The 20,130-nt window shown below is 44.5% G+C and overlaps 1 protein-coding gene across 1 annotated transcript in view; it reads right to left on the bottom strand.

Annotated features, from left to right (window-relative positions):
* The window catches only part of CLSTN2 (calsyntenin 2), a 657,664-nt gene that overhangs the window by 18,895 nt on the left and 618,639 nt on the right, over positions 1-20,130 (bottom strand). Inside the window, exons 10-11 of the mRNA XM_031009411.3 lie at positions 10,391-10,557; positions 1,814-1,962 (exon numbers count right to left, since the gene is read on the bottom strand). Of these exons, the coding sequence (XP_030865271.3) occupies positions 1,814-1,962; positions 10,391-10,557 (316 nt within the window). The remainder of the gene's footprint in view (positions 1-1,813; positions 1,963-10,390; positions 10,558-20,130) is intronic.

The raw sequence follows: 20,130 nt of genomic DNA, 5'->3' as shown, positions 1-20,130 counted from the left end.
CAAAACCACTAGTGATCTAGGGACTTGAAAGATTGGCTCCTGAGAGAAATGGGAATTTTCTGTACGAGCAACACGTAACCATGAAACCTTTCATTATCCTTTAACAAAGAAATCAATGGCAACATTAATTAGATAGCAACTGCTTGTTATGTGCTTTAGTATTTGGTAAGCAAATTGTTGTCTAACTGGTTGGTTACAGCCGTCTTACTAATTGAGACCCCAGGGCTAAACTCTCCTGCCTCAGCTTATACGATATGTCTCTATGTGGATATCACACACGTGTGCCTTTTCTAGGTGTGAGAGCAAAGTGCTATTGTAATCATCCTCCTTTCTCCTGATACACTGCCACACAATTATCTGGGAGGCAGAAATGGTGTGACCAAAAGAGCGAGGTCTGAGACAGACAAGGATCCATGGCCTGGCTCTGACACCTCTGGGCTGGGTAAATGTGGACAAGGCACTCGACTCCTGTGAACCTCAATTTCTTCATCTATACAGTGGAGATAACAATAATTTTGTCCTATAGTAAAGGATTAAATGCAGACATATATAGAAAAGAAGCTGACCAGAGCTTGCATCATGGTTTGAGCTCAGTAAGCACTGGTTGATTTGAACTTCTCGTCAGACCTCATGGGGGCATTATGTCATTAGCCCTCTCCCCTGGTCATCTAGATGTAGGTTAAAACGGGGGACCCCAGAGCCAGACAGATGCTCTGGGAGTGCTAGGTGGGGTTCAGCTGGTGACAGCCATCACCTTACATGCCTTGGGAAAGTTCTCAAGGAAATGGTAGTCTGGGTGGATTCCATGCTGAGCTACTCCATCCTCTTCTACAGGTGGGTGAAATGTGGGAGCTGTGGTGGCCTCCTCCTCTTCCCAGTTTTCTCCCACTTGTGCCAGGCCAACCCCACAGCACTCCCGACCTTTCTTCAGTTTGCAGAAGCCTGGTCTCAGCAGGACGCAGGCCAGTTTGTTCTCTCATCTTCACTCTAATGTGGCAATGACCTGGAGGTACCTGTTTCCTACCCCTAAGCCTGTAAGAGTGGAGCACCCCTCCATTGTTCTAGAACTATTGAATGTAACTACCATCTGCGGGGTTTTTTTCTGGTGCTTGTCCCAGGCTCCAACAATGTGGCAGTCAGCAGACCCATCTTTCCCACCCTTGTTCCTCTCTTTCTGAGTCCTTCTCCCGACTCTAGGTGCAGCATGACTGCACTTCTACCTTCCAGGAATTTTCCTGGGATCCCCCTCCTAGCAGCCCTCCAAGGTAGCCACTGTGGCTGAGAAGTGATTTGATAGGCCAGTGAGTGAGTTATCCAAAGGCTTCAGTAATCCTCTAATTTAACTCTGATCCTTGGAAACAAGAACCATGCCTTCTGTTTTTCTGGCATACCTATGGGATTTAGGAACTCTACATAGCTGGGTTGGTTAACTTAATTCAATTTAATAAACATTTGTCAAGCACTTCCTATGTACCACGCACTGTGCCCTTAAATCAGAACACTTCAAATGCACACCCAGATCACTTCAAATTCCTAGCTCTCTGAGAATTTATAGAAAGTAGTACCTTCTAGGCATTAGATAAGATACAAGATAGAGAAAGGTGGATTCAAGGTAGTAAAACAACAGAACATCTTGCTTAGGAAGAAAACAAGAACACAGATCCATTGAGGCATCCTCAGAGGAATAGCAGAAGTTGAGGACAGCTGAAGAAAGGCAAATCCTGTTTTGTGAGGGAACATTCCCAAGGGACCTCAGTTGGGACCTTCCCAGCTGCTGCCTCAGTTGGCCCCAGGCTGACCAGCGTCCACTCACTGGACTTTGGAGGAGACTTTGAGACGCCGCACACCCGCCGTCGGGAACTGCCTGGAGTTGATGTAGGAGACTTTCTGGAGAGCACGGTTAATGTTCCCAATGTCGTCACCTTCCATCACTAGGATGGACTGCGAGGGGTTGAAGTGATACTGGAAGACAAAAGTGAGCATCATGGAAGAGAATGGTCAGTGATGTACATGGTTTTATGGGAGCACTTCCTGTCCATACAGGGCACCAAAGGTCACCATAAACACCTCTAGAGCATCTGCCAGTGACACAGTTGTGTGTACAAATGATAGTGTTTAAACTCTCAAGCATTTCCTCCTACTCTCTGGTGGGCTTTGCGGCCCTCTCCTATGAGGTCTTTCCAGGGACTGTGCCTGGTAATATCGGTCTGAGCCACAGGAAGGAATATTGAAAACCCAGCCACGGTGCTCTCACAGCCCAGCCCTTGGCGAACAGTGGTCCATGCTCTGTGCTAGCCGGGTGGTCTGGACCACTCAGAACTTGCGTTTTCACTCCTTTTGCTGTCTTTGTCTTTGCGCTTGAACTGCTCCCCAAATTCATGTTGCACTCCATTTTCTGACCCATGCCCTATCTTCTTAGCTTCCAACCTTCAAGCTCATTTTTCAGTTAATGGCTTTCTTTCTCTCTCAGATCTAATTTTTTGTCTTCCTTTTCAAGTGCTAAAGTCTGGTTTCCCATGAGTTGTACGCACCTGCTGCTTACACATCTGCCAGCAGCCCTGGGTTTGTTATCTATTCATTTCATTCCAAGTCCCTGGTATCCCACACTTGCCAAAGGCCATGTAGCGGCGATTCTCCCCACTGAGTCACTTGGGTACTCAAGCTGGACATAGATCCTTGCCCTCTCCATGTCCCCACAGCAGTTACTCTTCTTGGAATGAGGCAGGGAAAACTGCCTTTGTACTGCCCTGAATTATTGACTTTGACACTCGTTTGAGCAAGAATTATTAGGAAATGCTATCAATAAAATATCAGAAACATATCTGTGAATTCAGAGTATATATCGAATGCTCATGGCACAGGAAAGGGAGACATGGATCTTTTTTTAAGTAGCTACCTAACTTAAAAGTATTTACCCTTTTGAATAGATAATATATTCACATGGTTCAAATGTACACATGTGCTAGGTGAAAAGTAGCTATCTCATTTCTATCTCCCATCCACCCTGTTTCCACAGTCCCATCCCACAAGTACTCATTATTATGTTAGTTTCTTAGTGGTAAATTGCATTATTGTTCAAAATTAGTTGCTTTCCCTCCCTTGGGAGACTTATACATGTTTGCCCTATTGTTAATAGGCTTGATTGTATGACTTATGGTACCCTTCCCTGCAGGATATACGTTTTTGCCCTGTGCACTCAGCAGTGGTCATGTTACTTGCTTGGTCAACTAAATGTGGGCAGAAATATTGTTTGATTCATACGCTATGGAAGATTTAATAACCAGTTCATGGTTTGCCACATCCCTTTCTCTCTGCCATGAAACTGGCAACATTCCTTTAGGGGCTAGTCCATTGGCTTGCATCTCACAGTGAGGCAGGTATGGATCAGAGCTGCAGCCAATCTATAATGGACATGAAGCATGAGCAATAAATAAAATTTGGTTGTATAAGCCACTTAGATATTAAATAATTTGTTACTGTAGCATAACTTAGCTTATCCTGACAGTTATACTCAAGTATTCTTATAAATATATAATCAGTGAATATAGATTTCCATTTTTTTCTTTCTTATATCAAAAGTATCTCATACATAATGTATCACACTTTATTTTTCACTTGGCTCACATCTTGGAGCTCTTTCTGTATCAGTACATGACAAGCTTCCTTATTTTTTTTTTAGTAGGTGTATTCCATTGTATAGATAAACGGTAATCTTTAAAACCAGTTTCCCAATATGGATATTTGGGCTATTTGTCATCTTTTACTGACAATGTCAGAAGGAATAATCTTGTGCAAACACATCTGTAGGATATATCACTACAAGTGAAATTGCTAGGTCAAAGAGTATATGCACTTTTAACTTGGATAAATGTTGCCAACTTCTCCATTGCTAGAGATTATATCAACACATACTCCTTCCACCAGGGTATGAATGCAGCTTGTCTCAATTCCTCAACAATACAATATGCCATCAGATGTCAGGATTTTTGCCAATCTGATAAATGACAAATGCCATCTTAGTGTAGTTTAAGTTTGTATTTTTCTTAGTATGAGGATCTGAGTATATCTTTTCATAGGTTTAAGGAAAAATGTATATTAACTTTTCCCTGATCTGACTTGAATGTCTTTATAAGGGTGTTCTGTTCTGTGTCTGGACTGAAACAGGAGTTGGATGTCTCATGAGCACTATTGTTGACACTGAACCACCTAAATCCCTTGCATGGTGTCCCCTAGCCAACTGATAGCTCAATCTTTGTCACCTTCGACCATCACATGTGTACTTCATTGTTACCTACTCATAAGGCCTCCCAGCTTCTCTCATTTTGGTCCCCACTGGGCTTTGGTGCCTTTCTCCTATATCATTTACAAAACGGTAACACCACTATTATAGTACAGTGGCCAGTAGCCCCTGAGCACAGGGACTCTGCCTCTTATCCCTGAATCCCAGAACTTAGCCTTAGTGTTCTGAAAGCCCCTGTTAGACAAATGAGTGAAGGCTCTCGAGCCTACATTTTACTATCATCTCCTGTCACTCCCCAAAAGGACTTTTTTCTTTCACTTGTCTTTTTAGTGAAGCTCTGTGGGAGTCATTATCAGTACTCACCAAACCCTGTTCTCCTTTCCTTCCTGGGCATTGCGGAGGCTACACTTCTCAGCCACCTTGTACCACAGGTGGCCAGAGTCACATGACTACCTCTGGCCAATGGGCAGGAGAGGAAGGGAGGTGTGGCAATTCTGAGCTGAGGCAGTGAAAGATCCTGAAAGATGCTCGAGCCTCTTTTTTTCCTCCACTTCAGTGGCTTGCAGCATTCTATGCAGAAACCCCACCCCACCTCCCTAACTGAGTATAAGAGAAAACTAAGCTTGTCATGTTAAGCCAGTGAAGCTTGAGGTTTGGGGATCATATGTTACTGTAACAGCTTAGCCTGTTTGGGAAAATTTAGCACTTCCCAGGCCTGATTCTCACTTCCCCAAGGTCATAAGGCATCTTTAAAAGAGCATGGGCTTTGTGAACTGTAATATTCCAGTTCTAGTACAAAATGCAACTTTGGAGTATTTCCTTTCCCCTCTTAGACTTCATTTCCTCATTTAAATAATGGGGAAATAATTAATATCTACCTGTGTGCGTCTTACATGAGATAATATATATAAAATTTCTAGCACTTACAAGATATTAAATATAGGATAGCTTGGATGATCATTCTTACTATTGTAATTATGCCAGCACTGAGTCTTTGTGCCCCAGCCTTCACTGCTCTTGTGCCCTTGTGACACAATTCTCTTCTGTCCTTCCAAGTCCTGAGGAGCCGTGTCTCGCTGAGCCGTGACATCAGGCGAAGAGCACCACTCTCTGGTGCTAGATCTTGGAGCCCCCAGGCATATGCATGGTTGATGCCACAGTCAGTGTCTGAGTTGGCATCTCTCTTGCCTGGAAGGCCTCACCAGCTTAGAGTGCTTATTCCTGGAGCTGCCCCATGCTAGTGAGTCACGATTAGTTCTGAGGTATTCGCAAGTCATCAGTTTCAGATTTGAGAAGACCCAAGGTCCTTGTTCTACAAATACCATCTGTGTTTTAAAAGGTTTTTCTGCCCCTCTTCTCCAGCCTCGTCCCCTGCACCATCCTCCTATAGCAGAGTCTTGTGCTGTTGCTATCTGTGTCTGTCTGCATCCTCCAGCAGATTGTGAGCACCTCAAGGGCAGGGGCTACTGACTTTTCCTCAGCATCACTGCAGGGTCTAGCACATCGAAAGCATGAGGTAGATAATAGGTCTGCAGTGGAGGTTGGTCTCTGAGCCTCACATGAGGGCTGCCTAGGAAAATCAAGAGGTTTTTCTAGAGGGATGGATAAGCAGTATCCTATGGCAATCAGCAGAGGGCACAATCTCTCTGCAGCCACCTGTAGAGAGACCAGGCGAGTGTGTTGGATCTCCAGTTAATACCCTGGTCTGTGCCACAGCATTGGGAGGTCTGTCACAGAGCATGAATGTAGGCACTGGCCTAGCCATCAGCATAGTTCTTGCAGGGTCAATAAAACCTCCAGAGCAGGTTTTGGGTGTTCTTTTTTTTTTTTTTTAAACTGCGGTATTCCCAACTCTGTGAGTGGGTGTCTGATTAAACAAGATACCTGTTTGTACTTGCATCTCTACTGGGGCAGGAGATGGTGGCATGCTAGGGGACCCAGCAAAGGGTGGCATTGCTCACTCGCCCTTGGGTATCTGTGCTGTGACCATAGCCTTTCGTTGAGCCAAGAAGGTGCTAGACAGATAGCCCTTGCAGAATGGTCTTCTTATTAGAGACTTCTCTTAGAGATTCGACTGGCATCTGCAGCCCCACAGCAGGCTGGACCATCAGGGAAGTCCCTGCTCAAAGCCCTGGCCTGTTCCTTGAGAAAAGGCTGGCTATGACTCGATAGGAACCTTGCTGCTCCCTATGACACCTGCCTGCCCATGGTCCATATTAAGTAAATTTGGACTCTGATTTTTCTGATTTACAGATTCAGCTGAACCATTTCTCTGAGTGGGGCCAGATGAAGATTTGACACTTTAGAAGTTCTTCTGTCACAAAAGGGAGCTATGATTTGTTGAGTCTATTAGGTTTGCTAGGATATATATTATGTATATACTAAAATATATAATATATATTTAAATATATAATATATATATTTAATTATATGTAATATATAATTTAGATGTATAATTAAATTCTTACAACATCACTACAAGGTAAATAATATCAACTTATTTTATACACAAGAGATTCGGGCTTAAAGGATTAACGTGTCTTGCCCAAGGTCACCCAGCTAATAATCAGTTGACAGAAAAAAACTTAAACACCTAAACATGGTTAATAGGTGGCCTCTGATGTGGCCCCTGCCTACCTCTCTGGCACCTTCCACCTTTTTCCTCCTGCAGTGATTTGAACCTAGGAGTGTCTAGTTCTAAAGTTCTTGCTCTTTCCCACTCTTCCACATGATGGAGATGACAAATTGGCAGGGATTGTGCTATGAAAATCAGAACAGGGTATTGCTCAGGAATGTGGTGATTCCACAGTATCTTGTATGGATACAATACAGCAGCCACTAAACCATTTTAGGACTCCAGACATGCTGGAGAAATATTCATAAATATGCATGATTCAGAAGAAGACAGGTAAAGCAAGAAACATGGGCTTGTCCCTGTGAGCAGATAGAGAATTTCCTTAATCACAAAAGGGCCTCAATTCCCTCGACCAGCCAGAGAGGTGGGAGGAGGGCAGTAACTGTCAAATAAAATAATAGTCATTATTCAGAAATGACAGGAGTAAAGGGAGGGAGGAAAGGAAAGAAATTTGTTTTAATGATTTTCAAGAATGTCTTCTAATCTGAGTTGCTGATATGGAGAAAAGAGCATGAACTGATTTTGGACAAATCCCTGAGCCCCAGTCCCCTTAGTTTTGAAATGGGGTCATAGTATTTAATTTGTTGTGAGAAGTAGGGATAATGAACATACAATAGCCCCCAGTGGGTGCTCCATAAATTGGGCGTCTTATTAACTTCTCACACGGTGCTCTAGTTCTTACCAGCCATGCCCTAGGAAAGGAAGAGGATCATTTGCAGTGGCTTGGTTATAAAAAGGGAGTATCCTGAAAAATCAGATTAGCCTCCTCAGTCCCCACAGTTTTTTGTGCCACTTATTTTAGCACCTCCTCTTTTCATAGGCTATGATGACTCTGTAGAAATTGCTATGGTTCTTAAATTTATAATTTTTAAAAGGCATGACTTTTGCGCCCAGCATCTTTGTGTTTTTGCTCTATGGGGCCTAGTACCCTGAAACTGTGCCTGCCTGGAACAGTTCAGAGCAGAGAAGATCTACGCAGATGCAAAGAGTAAATTTAGAATCAGAAAAAGAGAAGACATCAGGAAGACAGATTTTTGCATCACTGGATTGACAAAACCCTAAGGAAGCAACACAAACAGTACGTCAAGACTGGCCTTTCCAATATGAGATGGTCTTTTGAGCTTGCCCCAATGACAAGTGATTAGCTATTGAGAGCAACTCTGTGTGTGTATCTAATCCATGCTAAACATTGTTTTGGAAAGTCAATCTTGCCTTGCCATGACTTTTGTACTCCTCCCATCTTCCCCATGCGACCCAGTCTCCAGAGTGAGCATCCTAAACCCCACATATGCTGAGATCATGCTCCCTTGCCTGAGGCTTCAGTGGCTTCCCATTGTTGACAGAAAAAAACGTAAACACCTAAACATGGTTAATAGGTGGGCTCTGATATGGCCTTTGCCTACCTCTCTGGCACCTTCCATCTTTTTCCTCCTGCAGTTTCGGACTCATAACACTGGCTTTGTTGAAGTTCTAGTGAATACTGTGCTATTCCTCAGCCCTCTCTCATCACTCACACTTTTGGTTCTGCCTGGAATGACTTCCCTCTTTCCCATCCCCTTTCCACTACTGCCTTTTTCCTAGCTGGTTCCTACCTATTCTTAAACATTCTACTCAGGCCTCATCACCTCATCCAAGGAGGCTTCCCTGACTGCCAGTCTCCAAGGTTCTGGATCTCTGGAGTGGGACTGAATCTACTCATCACTAACTCTGGGATCTTATGCAAGTTCCCATCTCCTTCAGTCTTTCGTTCCTCATGTACAAGTGTTCTGGGAATCAATACCCATAAAACGTTTAGAACAAATAGTGTCTGGTACTTGGGAGACCCTCAGGAAATGTTAGTGTTCATAATTATTGTGGTAGTCATCAACTGGATTACAAATGTCTGCTTGGGTCACTGAGTTCCTCAGAACATTTCTTTTCATATCTCAGAAACCAGCCTATAACAGAATACTAGCATATCCATGGAACGATTATGGAAGTGGCTGCAATTTAAAGAATACTCTCAGACCACCAGCTTTTCCAAGGGTACCCAGCACCAGAGCTTGACTAGCAGTAGGCTACTGATCTGGAAATTTCTATTGGAATGGTGACTCCCTGTCCAGAAGAGGCAGGCCCAAGGCAGGGCAGAGCGGCCCATGGGTAGTACTGGGTCACGGATGTTAGGCCAGCTGAGAAACCTCTGCTTTTGTCACATTCTCTGGGGAAATGGCCAAGGACAGAAACCCTCATAGCTGCTGGGGCTTCAAGGGGCTGTCCTGTGCTCCAGGAGGCACAGGCTGGTCTGTTCCAACTTCCAGAGGAGGCCGAGGGACTGTCTTTTCACACTGGGGTCCACTATGATTGAGTGGGGGCTACAGTGATATTGGCTCTGCTCTTTATTCAGGACCTTGTGGGCCGGTGCCAACATGTGCTTGCTCTGTAAGTCCAGGTGAGGTTAGAAAGTGACCCTGGCTGTTGGGGTGCTTGCTGAGGCCATAGTCAGTCACATCCCTCCCTGCCCTCTTGGAGGAGCTTCTCTCAAATGAGAGAATGAGAGAAGCTTCAGTCAGAAGAAGCTGAGCTTCTCTCAAATGAGAGAATGAGAGAAGCTTCAGTCAGAAGAAGCTTTGCTTCTCTGAGATCACTTGAATATTTCTATTTTGCATAAACAATACAAATCATGAACTGTTCATGTTTTTTTTCTTTTTCTTCTTCTTCTTCTTCCTCTTTTTTTTAAGATGGAGTCTTGCTCTGCTGCCCAGGCTGGAGTGCATTGGTGCGATCTTAGCTCCCTGCAACCTCCGCCTCCTGGGTTCAAATGATTCTCCTGACTCAGCCTCCTGAGTAGCTGGGATTACAGGTGCACGCCACCATGTGTGGCTAATTTTTGTATTTTTAGTAGAGATGGGGTTTCACCATGTTGGTCAGGCTGGTCTCGAACTACTGACCTTGTGATCCACCTGCCTCAGCCTCCCAAAGTGTTGGGACTACAGACGTGAGCCACAAGCCACCATGCGCAGCCCATGTTTCTTGTGCCTTGAAGTGACAATGTAAGACAGAATGACCTCCATACCTGCTTTCTCATTCTACCCCACCCAGATTTTCGCTTTCCTTTTTGATTTGTATTTCACAAGGTCCTAAGTTTTTGTTTACTTTTTATGCTTTTGAAGTGCATCCTTGCATCCTTTGGTTCCTTTAGCCAAATAAACAACAGAGCAGCCAACTAACGCACAAACAAATGAAATACAACAACTTCCTCCAGGTGGATATTGAACATGTGCCTGCTTTTGGGTAATGGACTGATTATACACAAGGGCTTGATCTAGGAGTTTCAGAAGAGGGCAGCAGAAGCCCATTGTGGAAGTCACTGTTACTAATCTCCCTCCGGAACCCCCATCTCGTGGCTGCACCTTTGCCGTGGAGCCATTTCTGTGTAACGTTCCAGGAAGCTCCATTTCCTGACGTGTGCTGGCGCTGTGCAGGCTGGGCATCATGAATCACTGTCTTATTGGGAGTGATGCCAGCTCCTGCCTTACCTTTATTCCTTGGCCAAGGCTTTCCAAGGAATTAATATCCAGCCCTTCCTTGCAGGCCTGCAGGCAGGAGATCACCTTCTGGCTTTCCATTTTGCCAGGGCGGATGGTAAGACTGGCCAGGCTTCCATGAAAGAACTGAGCAAACCGTGGTTTGGTGACTTCTCCTCCTGAAAAAACAAACACCATCATTTGCCCTGTGAAGACTGGGTAGGAAACAGCACCTCAAGGCACCACTTGGCCATGCAGCCAAAGATGCCTTGACTGTGTGTCCCCTGAACCTGAGCTTTTCCTTCTGAGTGATGAACACAGTAGCCAGAATCTCAGTAAGAAGTTATATGCTGCTAATACCCTGGCATTTCCTGGCTGCACCAGATTTAGGAATCCTGGCATTTCTGATTTTTAAAGGTTATTTTCAAGGGCACGCTGTCTTAGGAGACTGGAGGGCTCTCGTGAGTGAAAATAGGGAGAAGGTGTCATTGATTAAACTTCAGGCCTGCCTTGTGCCAGTCTGTCAGGGACTTCATCTGAACAAGCCTGCAATGATGTGGTGGCATTGTTTTCACCTGGCAGGTGCAGAGCCCTGAGACTCAAAAACGTTAAGGTACTTGCCCCAGGACATATACAGCTAAACACTGCAGCTGGAGCTCTAGTTCTGGCCTGTCTGACCTCAAAGCTGGCATTTGCCTCCCTACATTCCACTGAGAGCTTGGCAGGAGACTGAGGAGTACTAGAAATGCTGCATTTATGAGCTCTGGCTTTCTCACAATGTGTTGATTCCACCCGTGCTTAAATTCAAGGCCTTTTACATAAAAGGACTTCTCTGATTCCTGTGGTTCTCCCTTTGGCTTTCCTCTCATTGCCTGCTTTCTTTTACTGTCATACTCTCTCCTGGCTGTGCTAAGTCCTATGGGAGCTCAGGTCCACTTTTACCCGTGTGCAAGTGTTCCAAGTGCTTGTGTTGCCATGCCAGCTTGGAATCCACTCCCTCCTTTTTTCTCTCTGGTTTTCCAAATTGGATCTCTGAGGTCCATTTGAAGCCTCGCCTCCCCTAGGAGACCTTCCTCACTGATTTTACTGAGCACAGGCTCCTTCTATCTCTGAGCAACCTTCCCAGCCTGGATCTTGTACTACTGTTTGTTCAGAGAAGAAGAACAACGCATAGAAAAGGTGGGCCTAGGTTGAATTCCAGCTTTGCTAGTTTCCTGGGAAGGTTTCATAAGCTCTCTGGGCCTCTGTTTGCTTCTAGGGCACACTTCTGGGTTTTGCCTCCAGGTTCTCCTGGGCTCTCTTGGTGGCTCCTTCAGCTTCCCCAATGCCTGGCTCTTGCAACACTTGGCCAGCAGCTTCCCCAGCCCTCTTTGCTGCCAGCAGTTGCTAACAGAGTGTGCTCCAGTGGGACACCTTCTGTGAAAGTCTTCTCTGGCTCCCTAGAGGCCAGACTTCCAACAAATGACACCCCTGCAACTTCTCTGCTATTCTTCAAGCCACACTGTGCCAACAAAGTCTGGACCTCAACTTGGGGGTGGGCTGGCTTTTTCTGGGGTGCTCTACCTCAGCCCTGAGGGTAGTGGATGGTCCTTATATATTCTATTCCTATGTTCTTTAGAGTTCTCTTTAGAGTTCTTACCCACTAATCCTGTGTTACTCCAATCCCCATATTTATAATTTTTAGAAAGGTTTTTCTGTTGAAATTATAGTTTTCTTTCTCCTGTTTGAATCCAGATCCATATACCTTCCATGTCTGCCCACATGCCTTTGCTTAAACCCATTCCTCTTTATACTGAGACACCACCCCTAAATAGCTTAGATTAGGTAAATCTCAGAGTTCAAGGCCCCTTAAGCCTCCTGTTTCCTGTGCTCATGGAAAACCTCCATGATCCCCCTCTGCCCACCATGTGTCTCCCTCTCCTGGGACCCCTCCCCTGCATACCCTCTCCCTGCCTGGAGCCCTACCCCACCCTGCCCCCTCCCCACCCTGAGCCTTAGAGCGTTCATTTTAACATACCCTTCACCACCTGGCATTATTAGCTAATGGTCTGCATGTGGGTGTTTATGTCCTCAGTAGCCTAAAATATGGTGGTTCTTAGCCTTGGCTACACATTTTAATCATTTGGAGATCCTTAAAAAGACAAACTGATTCCTGGTGCTGGGTAACATCCCCAGAGATTCTAACTTAATTGGTATGGGGAGTTTTAAAAGCTTCTCAGGTGAATCGAATGTGAAGTCAAGGTTAAGAACCACTGGACTATAGCTTCTTGTGGGGTTGGGCCTCTTGTGCACTCCTCTTGTGATCTCTATCCTTTGTGCCACCCGCAGGCTTACTCTTGTCACTCTGTGCACACTGTTATAATTTATTAGTTTGAGTCTTTCTCTCCTGGATGGCAGAGATCACTCATGCATTATTCATTTTAATGAAGATAATACTGAGCAAGTGTTAGGGGCTGAGTGCTGCAACAGGCACTTTGCATAAGTCAGCTCATGTATTCCTGTCAACAACACTGGGCGTCTTGCAATTTTCTGGCATCCTGCACCGTGCCTGGCACATAGCAGACGTTTTGTAATTGTTTGCTTGAATTGAAGGAGATGTTGATTTGAATATCAGCAGAGTGGTGGGCCCTGTGGTTGTCTTTCCAATATCCATCTCACTCCTTCCTTCTTGCAAAGGCAGCCCTAAAGTTTAGGGTTATTGACTTTAGCTCCAGAGACAGACTCTCTTTAGTTCAAGCTAATTAGATTATTCCATCCCTATTGCACCTGCGATTGATTGAGGGGTGGACCTGGGACCCAGGATGAAGCCATCACCTGGCATTCAATAAGCCACAGGAATTGATCCAGGAAGAATCATGAGAACAAATTGAGGCCAGTATCATGAAATAAGTTGATTGTCAACCTCTGTATAAAAAGCTTCCATTTTTTCTCTTCTGAAAGTTTCTGGAACAAATTCTTGCTCTCTTTCCTGGACACAGTTCTGGGAAGATGGGAGGCTGGCTGTTGCAGCTGTCTTGCCAGCAGACTGGTGATGACCAAGGCCCTGCATGGAGAAGGGCAGTGGCAGGAGAGCCCCAGCAGGGAAGAGCAGAGCCTGAGCTGCCCTGCTCTCTGCCCCGCCTTGGGACGTTCTCAGCCTGGGGTGCCACTCATCCATCTTTATGGTTTGAGCCATCTTGACCCACAGTGTTGTTACTTGCCACCCAAAGCATCTTCACTTTGGAAATAAAGGATAAGTTTCTTTTGAGGTGCTCAGTTTACAAAAAGTCCTAAACAGATTTGGCTTTGAGGAATTAGTTGAGATGGCCCACGGCTATGGGAAAGCTAACTGGGGCCTTCTGATTTAAATCCTCAGTGCCCCCATGCATAAAGTGCTCCTTCAAGCCATTAGCATGTTCCCGTCCCAGCAAAGGGGCATCTCTGTTGATCTGCAGGCGGAGGGTGTGAGCCTGTGTGTGAATGGTGGAGCTGCCCGTCTCCAGGGCATCCAGCTGGTCATCTCTTCACAGCCTCCTCCTCCGTGGAGCAGCAAATCCAACAACTACTATCATTTACTGGGCATACAATATGTACCCAACACCATGTGACATCCTCAGCGTACATCATCTCATGGAATCTTCATAAAACTGTTGGGAGGTAGATACTCATTCTATAGTTATAGATGAACAAATTTAGGCTTACAGAGGGGAAGTAGGTGACCAAAAGCCACACCGGTAGGAAGTGGTAAAATGTGTGTTCCTATAGTGTGAGTACATCCATCTATGCACAGGACCAGCTGAGGTTTCCTGGTGGTGCCAGGCAACCAGGCCTAGAATGAGACTGAGAGAAAGCCCATTAGGATCTATCCTCTAACCCTCTTCAACTGCTCACTCAGCAGCTTTAGCCTCAAAGGCCAAACTTTGTGACTGTCTTGAATGCTAAGACAGTTTCCTGTAAGCCATCTTCTCTCAGCAAAATACACTCAGGTTCTATATTTTTGACTCAAGAATATCAGATGTGTGATGCACTCTATTTATCAGTGACAAGGCTCCAGGAAATTGATTCAATGAGCATTTTTCAACAGGAGGCCAGTATAAAATTTGAAATATATTTGCACTTGGGTGGTTATGATGCAGAATTTAAAAAAAAAAATAGATATATTGAAAAATCTTTCCTTTGAATATCCAGGATGTCTGCATAGGCCACGTGACTCCTCTGTTGGTTAACAATTAGACATAAGCATGCTTATGAATCATCTTAAAATAACCTGATTTTTCCATAAAGAATCTTCCTTAAATGTTTGCAAACATGATTTTGGATTCCTGATGCTAGATCTGCACCCATTTTTAAAGCATTTTCTGTATGACTAGCCTTCTGTTAGATTCAGTTAATTTAAGATGTGAACCATGGTCTTCAGGAGCTTACGCTGATTTGAGAGAATAACATATTGACACTGAAAATAAAATTAAAATATGAGTAAATTGCCAGTATGATAGATGTTCTAAGGCAGGATATGATTCATTTCCAAACAATTGATATAGGCAATGTGTCCAACAGGTAAGAGGGAAAAAAAATAACCATCATTTGTTAGGCCCTTGAAACATGACAAGTTCTTTCACGTGCTATTTTACTTAATCCTTAAGTGGAGGGACAGTATTTTTGAAGTCTTAGCTTCAAAAATTTTTCCCTAGTTGTTTTAATTTTTAATTTTTCCCTAGTTGTTTCTTCTACCTTACCTTCCATCTAAATACACCCTGGCTTTTAGCTCATTGTCGCAGGGAGGGTCATGGCAGAGAGAAGAGTAGAAGGGGCCTGGAGCTGAGTCTCTGCCTGGTGTGGTTTCCAGAAGCCTAAACCATAAGGAGGGTGGAGGAGGTCTGCGTATAGATCAACCTTTGGGGGAAAAACAGAATAAGAGAATCTGGCCTCCTCCCAGAGTCATAAAGAACACCCCAGACATGGAGGTGGGTGTGACTGTGGCAGGGAAGGGGCGAAGACATCCGAGGTGCAGAGCAGAGACATCTGAAGCCTGCTTCCTGGGCTGAGCCCTGGCAGGGGTGATGCCAACAAGGAATGCTGGCCTGATACATCTAGGCAGATGGACCACGGATGTTCCTACAGAGAAAGCATGAGAAGCAGCAGAAATATTTGTGTGCCCCCTAAGTAAGGTAATCCCGACAGCTGCCAGTTCTGACAGACCATTAGTGACCGAGAATCAGAACAGGTGAGCACAATTTCCACAATGCATGGGAAAGTTCCTGGAGGCTCTGCTGAAAACTCTAGCACTTTACAAATCTCCCTGCAATCAGCCAAGCACCCTACAGAAATTGAAGAATTGTAAATTAGCAGCAGTTAAATCTCCCTCACTCAGGTGGACTGGGGACTTGAACTGAAACAAGGCTGGATGTGAGAAAGACAATTTTTAAATTTGTGTATTGAGATTCTTATCTGCCACACTTAAAACTTTAATAGATGAGGTTTTCAAAGTTAGGTAACTTGACCAAAGCCACATAACCAGAAATGAGTGAAGCCAAGATTCAAACTCCCAAGCTTGCTTCCAAGCCTTTGGCCTACATGCCAGACAATGAGATGTGGATTGGAAGGTTCAAGGGGGAATTTCTTGGAGGGGGATGGGTTGGGACTGACTCAATGCTGGGGGAAAATATTCAGTTATAATGGGCTCTGTGGACACAGAATGGCTTCAGCAGCAACTCCCAGAAACTGGTGTCAAGGTTGCTGGAATACATGGTTGTCTTAAAAAACAGTTGTATTTAGCAAACACAATTTAATGCAGACTGTCTTATTCTGAGTCAGAGTTTGCATCAGGAATGAAGAGCTACACACTCATTCCCCCAGATTCCTTTCATTTGAGAGGTGGGGCTCACACATGATAAATACAGCTTTTGAACCAGTGTGTCTACCTCTTCTATTTTGAGGTAAAAATATGCACGCATCTATGTAGTGTGAACATACTAAGTCTCTTCCTGTGCAAAGTGTGTTCAGGATGCTGCTGGTCTTTCCAGCTGTCATTCCCATGGCTATTTAGTCTGAGAAACTCATGGAAAGGACTGGGGGCCATGAATCCTCTTGCTGGGGTTGGATGCTGCTCTGTGTATGGCTGTTTCCTGGGGATGCCCCTTGATGAACACAATTTCATGGATGCTTGGGTGTCAATTTTAAGCAATGCAAATAACGAGACCATCTGAAATCTTGCTTTCTCTCATTTCCTTATTTCGGTGATGTAGATACCTGTGGAATGCAAAGACTAAGTGAAGTGTGTAATAGACCCCTATAACTGCAGCTTTAAAACTCGGTCCACACAATCCCGGGGGATGTTCACACAGCTGTAGGCTGCAGGTGGCTTGTGGGGACAGATGACCTGTCATCACGGCTGGCCATGGCACACTCCCAGCAGGCTTTCTCAACCCTTTCATTTTTATGAATCTGCCTCTGCAGGCTTTCCAGCGCATATTTGTATAGCATTACGGTGAATGAAACATACAACTTAGCGATGTCAACAAATGTCAGCTCTCTGGGGTTGAGAACCTAAACTCGTGGAGTTGGAAGGGCTTTCATCTATCATCCAGAATGTTGTTTTGTTCTTCACGTGGAGGAACTAAGGGCCTGAAAAAGGAAGATACTGACTTCAAAGACCTAGAGCAAATAAGCAGCAGTAGGAAGGTTCTAGAATTCTCTACTGACTCCAAATTCACCTCTCCCCCTACAAAACATGATGTCTGATGGGCCTGTCAATCTTTAGTCCTCAGATTGACTCTGCTCAATCTGTGTGAAAAATGCCAAGGGAGTTTGGGTAAATCCGGGATCCCCTGGCCTTCCTTCCTTGGCTGAGGTGGTCCAGCAGTATACATAGGGGCGAGGGCTTTGGTGGCATAGACCTGCATTCAAGTCCAGCTCTACATGACTCGCAGCAAGGTACTTATCTCTGAATCCCAGTTTCCTCATTGGCAAAATGGGGGTCATACTTATGCCTATGCATCAGGTTGTGAGGACTAAGTGAGAACACATGTAAGATGCTCAGCACTGCGCTGGCTGCATACAACTCAGACTTGGCAGTCAGTGATAGAGAGCAAGGTGCCAAGAAACCCCAGGATGGGATGCATCAGGTGAGTTTTCTGTCTCGTTTTTTAGGGTCTGTTCCCCTCTCCCACTGAGTATCTCAGAGACGATACTGTTTTTGCTTTCAGACCCTCATCAAATCTTCTAATTAATAACATCTTCAAAATATGATACAAAGTTAAAATTATAACTCAGTGATACTGTGTTTCCAGACATGATTCACTGAACTTTAAACTTGATTTTAATCTGTATCATCTTCACACCAAATGCACCCCCAAATCAAATTGACTCCAGGACCTAAAACAATTTATTCTTGATTTTTAATATAGACAATGTTAAGAGACATCTTTTTAGTTACCTCTGTATGTGCCAGAACATGAGCCACATACCTTTGTCAAAGTAGCCTCAAGAATAGGATATAATTTAACAAACATTAATTATTAACCTTCTATAGATCCTGAAGTCAAGGAAGGCAGAGGAGAGGATCTCTCAGAGCAGCTAGCCCTTGCCCCCTGCAAACTCTTGACCTAATAGGGAAGAACTGCATTAATAACTCCTTTAAGATGTTTCACAGAGTGAGTTCTATAGCTGCATAAGATTGAGGAACCTGAATCAAAGTCAAACAAACAGATTGCTTTACTGGAGTACTTTTGAGAGCCTTTAATAAGTGAACATGCACTGTGACTCTCAAATATGGTGGTTTGGGAATGGCTTATCTGTTTCCCCGACTTGACCTTGGCCTCTTTGTGAAAGGGTATCCTGTAGGACTGGAGCTTCATGAAGAACTCCTTGGAAAACATGACCTGAATATAAGGCAGACTCTGCTAGCATGTGCCTCTTTCTTCCAGCTGTAGACACCCTAGGGACTCAGGATAATTTAAACACAGACTTTATTAAGAGAAGTTTGTACTAAATTAGACCAAGCTTATTAAATGAAGGCATGCACTCCAAGCCTCTGTACTAATGCTGTTGTCTGGCAGAAAAAAATGACCTGAAAATGTGCAACCACATGATCTCAGGACCACATGAGGCTCCAATTTCCCTATACCCACAAATCATACGTTACTGCTTACTGCAACTCTCAGGGGTTATTTCTGCCTTCTTATCCCTTTCTGACCCTTCCTATTCTTTGCTTTGGCTTTTCCCAAAAGCCACAGTGAGGATTCTGCATCGTCTATTTACAGGCTCTAATATTTAGAAACAGCTTCTCTACACCCTGCTGCCTTATTTGTTAAGTAGAGGGTAGGATTCAGCAAGACCAGAATCCAGGGTAGAAAGGCTTCCTTATCTAAGACTAGAGGGAGGTATCATAGGCAAGGCTGGACACTCTAGGAAGGTTACAACCCATGACACTGGAGGAGAGTCCCCTGGCAGAGACAGGGGCTGAGGCAATCACTAGAGTGGAGTCACAGGTAGCCTACCCTGAGATGAGATCTCCACCGAGAATAGATGAGGATGAGGCAATGAGCAGAGCCCTGAGATGAGATCTCCACCAAGAATAGATGAGGATGAGGCAAGGAGCAGGGTGGTAGCTTTGTGAGAAAGTGCTTAGAACTGTAGTTCTTCAAACATGCTTAGCCATTTCATTAACGGCTAACACAAAATAGGTAAAACAGAGTTGCTCTGGTCATGGCATGGGGAGAGATGCCCTGGACCTCCATGTGCTGCAGCATCTCCTGGAAACCCCAGGGCTCCATTAAGGCACTGGTCTGGCACAACCGGCAGCCTACCTGACTCACTGCCTTGCACAGCTGGGTTATAGTACCCGGGTGATCAGGACCAGTTTAGAGGTCCAGGATTGAGGCAGATGTGAGTATACAATTTTTATTGTTTTTGAGTAGAACTTGAATTTTTGTTCTTAGAAATGGGATAAGTAGGAAATCTAAAGAAAAGGACAAATTCATTTAGTCTTTTAAATGATCTTTTACCTTGTGACCCAGAGAGAAATAAGGAACCTGGTATTTGTCTAAAGCCGGGAGCATCTGCCTCAGCACTGGGTGAGCTCAGCCATGGGAGAGGATCTGCCTCCATCCTGAGAGTATTGTGTCATCCTGGACACAGAAGTGATAGCAAGGGGGTGTGCATTAGCCACAGCTACACAGAGGAAGGGGACCTCTTTTGTGATGCTAGGTTCATTCCGAGTGCACAGGCCTTTCCCTACAATTGAGAGATGCCACATGCTGTAGGCCTTTCCGGTAACATTTCTTAAGTGTAAATGAAGTCCCATTTTTTTTTTTCATTGCTAGAATAAATACTAATGGAAATGAAGTTTCAGTGTTTATTTTGGCTTTCAAATTGGCTAATAGGACTAGTTGTCTAATTAGGGCTGCAGAACACTGACCAGCCACAGTGCTAGAGCCAGTTCCCAGGAGATCCCAACAAGCAGCTGCTATCAAACCATTTTCTACTCCCATTGTTAAAGCCTCATCGGAAATTTCACAAATGGGAGCTAGTTCCCTTGCCAACCTCAAAAGCACCTGAAACACTCCCCACAACTGCAAGCCCAAAGGCAATTAAAGGTTCACACAGAGAGATTATACTATGTATATAAGTGGACTTCAGAAGGTTTAGAAACATGCAGAGATAAGGGCTGCATCATAGGCCATTAATTTCACAGCATCAGGTCTTATTGAAAGATCTTTTGATATTTTCATCTAAGACAAAAATGTGGCTTCAAGGAGGATGTGAATATTTGT

Source organism: Gorilla gorilla, chromosome 2, assembly GCF_029281585.2.
Source record: "Gorilla gorilla gorilla isolate KB3781 chromosome 2, NHGRI_mGorGor1-v2.1_pri, whole genome shotgun sequence".
In the NCBI taxonomy this organism is placed as follows: domain Eukaryota; kingdom Metazoa; phylum Chordata; class Mammalia; order Primates; family Hominidae; genus Gorilla; species Gorilla gorilla.
This window is presented reverse-complemented; position numbering and strand designations above follow the sequence as displayed.